The sequence below is a fragment of the Coregonus lavaretus genome, assembly GCF_964263955.1.
Source record: "Coregonus lavaretus genome assembly, chromosome: 10".
Classification (NCBI taxonomy): Eukaryota; Metazoa; Chordata; class Actinopteri; order Salmoniformes; family Salmonidae; genus Coregonus; species Coregonus lavaretus.
This window is the reverse complement of record NC_139997.1, coordinates 8,494,629-8,502,191: the sequence shown is the minus strand read 5'-3', so window position 1 is coordinate 8,502,191 and position 7,563 is coordinate 8,494,629. Positions and strand designations below refer to the sequence as shown.

General features: G+C 43.0%; 1 protein-coding gene across 1 annotated transcript; it reads right to left on the bottom strand.

Annotated features, from left to right (window-relative positions):
* Positions 1-4,386: 4,386 nt before the first annotated feature.
* Positions 4,387-5,510, bottom strand: LOC311136448 (notch-regulated ankyrin repeat-containing protein A-like). The gene is made up of 2 exons (XM_084170576.1): positions 5,421-5,510; positions 4,387-5,241 (listed from the first exon to the last, which is right to left on the bottom strand). The coding sequence occupies exon 2, from the start codon at positions 4,724-4,726 to the stop codon at positions 4,388-4,390; it is 339 nt and encodes a 112-aa protein (XP_084026702.1). The 5' UTR covers positions 4,727-5,241; positions 5,421-5,510; the 3' UTR covers position 4,387.
* Between the last annotated feature and the right edge of the window lie 2,053 nt (positions 5,511-7,563).

The following is a 7,563-nucleotide window of genomic DNA, read 5'->3' as shown; positions in this document are numbered from 1 at the left end:
AACAGACACATCTCAACATCAACTGTTCAGAGGAGACTGTGTGAATCAGGCCTTCATGGTCGAATTGCTGCAAAGAAACCACTACTAAAGGACACCAATAAGAAGAAGAGACTTGCTTGGGCCAAGAAACATGAGCAATGGACATTAGACCAGTGGAAATTTGTCCTTTGGTCTGGAGTCCAAATCTGAGATTTTTGGTTCCAACCGCCGTGTCTTTGTGAGACGCGGTGTGGGTTAACGGATGATCTCTGCATGTGTATTTCCCACCGTAAAGCATGGAGGAGGAGATGTTATGGTGTGGGGGTGTTTTGCTGGTGACACTGTCTGTGATTAATTTAGAATTCAAGGCACACTTAACCAGCTTGGCTACCACAGCATTCTGCAGCGATACACCATCCCATCTGGTTTGGGCTTAGTGGGACTATCATTTGTTTTTCAACAGGACAATGACCCAACACACCTCCAGGCTGTGTAAGGGATATTTGACCAAGAAGGAGAGTGATGGAGTGCTGCATCAAATGACCTGGCCTCCACAATCCCCCAACCTCAACCCAATTGAGATGGTTTGGGATGAGTCGGACGGCAGAGTGAAGGAAAAGCAGCCAACAAGTGCTCAGCATATGTGGGAACTCTTTCAAGACTGTTGGAAAAGCATTCCAGGTGAAGCTGGTTGAGAGAATGCCAAGAGTGTGCAAAGCTGTCATCAAGGCAAAGGGTGGCTATTTGAAGAATCTGAAATATAAAATATATTTTGATTTGTTTAACACTTTTTTGGTTACTACATGATTCCATATGTGTTATTTCAAAGGTTTTGATGTCTTCACTATTATTCTACAATGTAGAAAATAGTAAAAATAAAGAAAAACCCTTAAATGAGTAGGTGTTCTAAAACTTTTGACCGGTAGTGTATATATACCCGATCACAAAGATACAAACAATCTTTGCAAAAACACAACGTTTCACAAAGTTAACACACAAAACATTACAACCTGGAGTTGTTTTTATACAATAGTATTTTGTTGTGTTCCTTTTTTTCTATTCAGAAAAAAATAAAAATTTGACTTGATAAAAAGCCAACTTAAATCAACAACAGTCATCAGTGCAATTAAAATATATATCTAAAAAAATATCAAGTTTAAGAAAAGCAATGCATATTTTTTTGTTCTGCTAATACCAATCTATTCCTTGATGTTTCTTTCTATCGCTATAGTTTGCTTTTCATGGAAGGACAGCCCTTAACCCCTGGTGTCTCTCTACTCACTGTAGGCAGGGAAGACCCCCAGGTAGCAACTTAAGACCACACACAGGAGGAGAAGAGCAGGCCACACACAGGAGGAGAAGAGCAGGCCACACAGGAGGAGAAGAGCAGGCCACACACAGGAGGAGAAGAGCAGGCCACACACAGGAGGAGAAGAGCAGGCCACACAGGAGGAGAAGAGCAGGCCACACACAGGAGAAGAAGAGCAGGCCACACAGGAGGAGAAGAGCAGGCCACACACAGGAGGAGAAGAGCAGGCCACACAGGAGGAGAAGAGCAGGCCACACACAGGAGGAGAAGAGCAGGCCACACACAGGAGGAGAAGAGCAGGCCACACAGGAGGAGAAGAGCAGGCCACACACAGGAGAAGAAGAGCAGGCCACACAGGAGGAGAAGAGCAGGCCACACACAGGAGGAGAAGAGCAGGCCACACAGGAGGAGAAGAGCAGGCCACACACAGGAGGAGAAGAGCAGGCCACACACAGGAGAAGAGCAGGCCACACACAGGAGGAGAAGAGCAGGCCACACACAGGAGGAGAAGAGCAGGCCATACACAGGAGGAGAAGAGCAGGCCACACAGGAGGAGAAGAGCAGGCCACACACAGGAGGAGAAGAGCAGGCCACACACAGGAGAAGAGCAGGCCACACACAGGAGGAGAAGAGCAGGCCACACACAGGAGAAGAGCAGGCCACACACAGGAGGAGAAGAGCAGGCCATACACAGGAGGAGAAGAGCAGGCCACACACAGAAGGAGGAGAGCAGGCCACACACAGGCCAAGGAAGGGGAACACAGCTCAGCTCACTCAGGACACAACAGTCAGATGCATGCAGCACACACAGACTCACACAGACATATATACACATACATTCATACGTGCACGCGTGTGCACTTTCTCTCACACACAAGCACACACCTGCACACACTGGGCTTTTAATTGAATGACTCTGATGCTATCAGATTTGTATCTTACACTTACTGTTGGCCATTGAGTAAAATAAAAAATGAACAAAAATAAAAAGTAACATACAAGCAGCATTGAAACAAACATTAGGGTGCCATGACTTTAAAAATGCAGCAGGCAGTTTTTTTTAAAACTTTTTTTTTTAATATCCTGCAATAGTCATGTAGATGTTAGTCATCATAATATAACAGTAATAGTAGGTTTTCACTCCTGCTCAGTAGTAACTATTTCTAAGCCTCAGCTCCTGCAGTTACCCTTACAGGCACCAGGGGGCGTAAAAGGCTCTGCATTTTGTGCAATAAAACTCCCTGCATTTATAAGTCATGCAATAAAATTCAATTTTTGTGACTAATAGAAACTTCAAACAAAACGACTATATAATGCATTCGACTGATGAAAAAAAAAAAACATTTGCAATGTGTGTTGGCAATGTGTGTTTGCAACCATACCTTTACAGAAAGGCAAAAAACGCTTTGCTTGTGAGATTAAAGTTTGGTTGTAGTGAGGGAAATAAATTGTCCCAGATGAAGATAAGAAAGAAACGGGCTTAATTAATATTAAATAGACATTATTGGTTTTGCAGAAGAAATACCATAGTTGTCTCCTAGCCTAAAATCACTGGATTGAATAACATTGGCTTGTGGTCTACTGCCAAAATAGCTGTTACTTAAATGTCTGTGTGGGTATGAGCATTATTTTGGCCTATAGACCAAATCAGCTAGATCAGCGGTTTCCAACTAGGAGTACTAGGACCCCTGGGTGTACTTGACCTATCCACAGGGGGTACTTGAGAAGACTCATGAGACCATAGACCTACTGGTAAAATGCACATGATGGGGTACTACAGGAGTACTCCGGGCAGAGCAAAATTCAGTTGGTGGTACAGTAACCAAAAATGGTTGGGAACCACTGGGCTAAAGGATGTGTGTGACTCCCCATATTGGAGTGTTGTGGAGTGAGCAAGAGTCCAATGGTTTTGAATACTTTACAGTCGAGGTAGTTGGCAAAGAAAACCAAACAACAAGTTCATGAGGGACAAAGAAGAGTCTCTTTAGCACGGTCGAATGTAGGCTTATTGTGACATGATGGGGTCTCCTACAGGACAGTTTATACTATGATACGCATAGAGTCTGAAGCAGCTTTATAAGTCACCCTAAATATTCTTAAATGTAATAGATTTGATTTGAAAAAAATAACCACAGCATATTCTAAATGCATCTTGTCAATGTACCTTCATAAATAGAACCCAGCCTGCATTCACAGTGATGACCAGGGTGTTGTTCGTTAAAATACTGAAAGGAGATTATGCGACTTAATGCGACTTTCCTGACGTTTTGATACAAAGCGAAAGCAGCGGTTTATATCACATTAACTAACCATTGACACTGCGGTCGCACTGGCCTGAAAAGACATTGATGCATTACCGCAGCCTGCTTGAAGAAGGCAAAGCCCATTTAGCTACTTTTTATAAAGAAACAAAGTAAAGCTATTGTGTAAAGTACTTAACAACATTTAAGTCAATAGTTGTTACAATGATTACACATCTGGAAAAGCGAATTGGATATATAGGCCTAATAATGCTGCTCTTTGTAATAGATCAAATATTTTCATTTAAAACAGAAATATAATAGCCAAATACAGGATGGCCTTCATTTCCCGTGTTCACCTTTTCTTCCCTTTCATATATTCCAGCATGCAACCACAGCAACAAGTGACATCTTTTAGTATATAAAATAATTTTAAAGGGTCCTACAAGTGAACATCGCAGCTACAGGTCGACACCTCCATATGAAGCCCAATAAAGAAGCGTTTCAATGTAACCGCGGCAAAAAAATATATAGAAAGTATATCTCTGCGTAGAACTAGGCTGCTATCAGGTCTCGGGACCCAAACACTGGCTTACTTATTTTATACGTCCCAATCTATTACACATGTTCAAGAAAAAAGCTTTAGTACCAACCCACCAAAATGGCGTTTTTTTGTATGCTGAAGCGGATACAAGAACCATGTGGTGTTTGACTCACGAGTGAGAGAGACCCCCGTTTGGTTTTGATGAAAGGGAAGTTACTGTTTTTTGTAGGCTATAATTTGGCACAACTATAGATCGAAACGCAAATTTACAAGAGCCTGGCTTTCCGTGTGTTTACCTGACAGCAGTGTAGCAGATCACCGTGCGCCAGAGGAGTACTTTGCCTTAGTAATGAGGTATAGGACTATGTCTTGGTGTCCTCCAAAAGCGGCAATGTGTAAGGCACTCCACCCTTCCCTGTTCGCCAATCGAATATCGGCTCCGAATTTCACCAGCAGTTTTACAAGTTCGAGATTCCCGTCGATTACTGACTGATGCAACGCCGTCTGTCCTTCGGGCCCGAAGGAGTTGACATTGAATTCGCAGTTTGTCATGTTCTGGAGCAAAGAGTGGAGTTCCTTTGTGTTGCCTTGCTTCACCGCCTCTTGGAATACTATCTGAGGCGCAGAGCAAGTTGATACATCCCCTTGACTCATGGCGAAACCGGGTTATAGGGATAGATCCTGTGATTTTCTATGTGATAATCACTGGTTGAGTCTCTGGTGTGGGAATAGTGCCCAAATACTGGATTACTACCAGTTCTAAGGCACTTTAAAAAAGTTTATACTATAGATAAGATGGTAAAAACACTATATATCCCAAAAAGGACATATACAAAATAACACACTTGGTGTGCAAAAGGTTGTCAATGGTTGCGAAATCCAAATCCCTACAAAGTGTGTTTATAAGAGATCCAAGTGTCGCAAAGTGGAGTCTCCCCCTCTTCTCCGTCCGTTGTACTAGCAGCAACAGGTAGTATAGGCTATATTGCAGAGATGGAGCAGAACGACAGTTGAAACTTTCTTCCGTAGGTATTCTGGATGAACGGCCACGGTATCTCCAAACGAGGTAAATGAATAGCAGTTCAATCTGGGCAGGTCGGTTGTTCTTGTGATTTAACCCTCTTGCCTGCAGGATACTGGAGCCGCCGCAGTTCGTCTGGCAAGGGTGGCTGTGTGAGACAGGTACGATCCACATAAGTGCAATGAACAAGGCTATATTCCCCAACCGTTACATTCCAACGTCCACATCAAAAACCCTTTTATGCACACTTTACGCATACGGTTGAGATACAATTACCGATCATTATTATGTTATGATTTAAATAGAAAACATGTGGATACTACTTGCCTGTGACAATTGGACGGGTCCTGGCGATTTATGAAATTCCCCCGCGTGCCCCGTGCTTCGCGTCCTTCGTGCGCTCCCAGTGAGTCTCTGCTCTACAGTGCGCGCGAGGGGGATATTTTACGCGTCCTTTATTTGCATGACAATGGTACTCCATAGAATCAACTCATGTCAAATGGGCGGAAACCGAGCGAGGTAATTGGCTACTGGGTCCGTTTGGGGAGGGTCGGCAAGTGTGAAACCGTAGAGTAAGGCGTGGTCTGGTGGAAACAAATGTCCTATAGAAATAAAACCAAGCGGCATCTATAAAATTGACAATTTTACTCCCTCGCGAGAGAGACGTGACTCAAGGGAGGATGGTGTTGAAGGAGTCATAAACGACATCGTGAAAAAATGCAGAAAAGCAATATAATGTTGTTTAGGAGAGCGGCGGATCCAAGGGGTTAGCTGGAGTATTGCGCATGGAGCCATAATGCATGTTGCAAAAACTCTATTCGAATAATAATATGCCATTTAGCAGACACTTTTATCCAAAGCGACTTACAGTCATGTGTGCATACATTTTTACGTATGGGTGGTCCCGGGGATCGAACCCACTACCCTGTCGTTACAAGCGCCATGCTCTACCAATTGAGCTACTGAAGTCGTATTTCGACGGACAAATAGTGCAACCACACGAGCAGATTTTTTAAAAGTTAAATGCAAAGGAGTGATACTGTACTGTAAAGGGCCTGTTATGTGTCCTCTTTCATGTCATGGTGTTAATTCGGGCCCAGAAGGCGTTAAAAGTTACAAACTAGCAAAGCCGAGGTGTGATTTGCTACTACATGGCAAAAATGATGTCCAACTTCCTCTGAAACACTGAAAAGTAGCAAGGGAATGTCACCATTGGTGTAGAATAAAATACTGCGTGTGCTACTGCCTATGGTAGGCTGGACAATAAAACGAGTCAAAATTCTGAATTCAAAAGGCTGAAAAACGGCTGAAAAACGGCCAAAGAACATTTGCTGAGCTTAAACACTAGCGCGAGGCCATTTCATGTGTCCAGCCTACCTATAGGTAGAGATCTGATACTCTACACATAACATGTGGCCAAATATAGATAAGATATGCTTCTTCCATAGAGTCACGACTCTAAAATAGTAAAAACTAAAACTTTGTTAGGTTTATCAATTTCACATAAACAGATAATGTATACCCTTATCTAACTTAAAAGAGGGTGACAAAATACGCATAAGCCTACTTTAGGAAATATATACATTGCCTTATTTACTTGTCTGCAGTCTAGCTCTTTTGGCAATAACGATGTATAAATTGGACAGAGAAAAACAAATGGCCACTTAAACTTATATAAAACAACTGGAGCCCAAGTCTAGTGGTATAGCCACCCTCCATATAATAACGCCACGAGAAGAGACACCTCTATGGCGGTTACGATCCATCTCAATGTCAACTGCGGATATTCCAGTTGTTTTAAAGTGACATGAAGCAATAGAACTTCAAATAACAAAAGCCTGTGCGACTTCCTTTTGCAAGTGAAAAGAGGTGACGTTGCGCATAGAATGGCACGCAGTAGCCTAGTTCAACCACAGCATAGCTACCGTGGGAACCGGACGGCTGCGATTGTACGTTTTGTCGCGCCTTGCTGGCCTCGAAACCACACAAGGTATTTTGAGCCTTTTGCTCCGTTTGGTATAGGCTTCACTAGCCTGGGAGTCCTATCTATAGACCGATGTGTGATACCTTAAGAACCCTGTCTTTTCATGGTTAAACAGTTTCCGTTTGTCCTCAGGTTCCCACACGCTCCACTGTACACTCCATTAACATTTACACCATTTATCAGACGCTCTTATCCAGAGCGACTTATAAATTGGTGCATTCAACTTATGATAGCCAGTGGGACAACCAACTTTAAAAAAAAAATGTTTTATGGGGGGTGGGGGAAAAAGGATTACTTTATACTATTCCAGGTATTCCTTGAAGAGGTAGGGTTTCAAGTGTCACTACACTCCGCTGTACATTTGGTGCACGTATGCGATGACTCCTTCAGTTGAGTAATAACATAGGCCTGTACATCTGATACGCAGGACTACTTTATCTCACCACCAGACTCACCACAAAGGTACATGCACGTAGTAGCTTACAA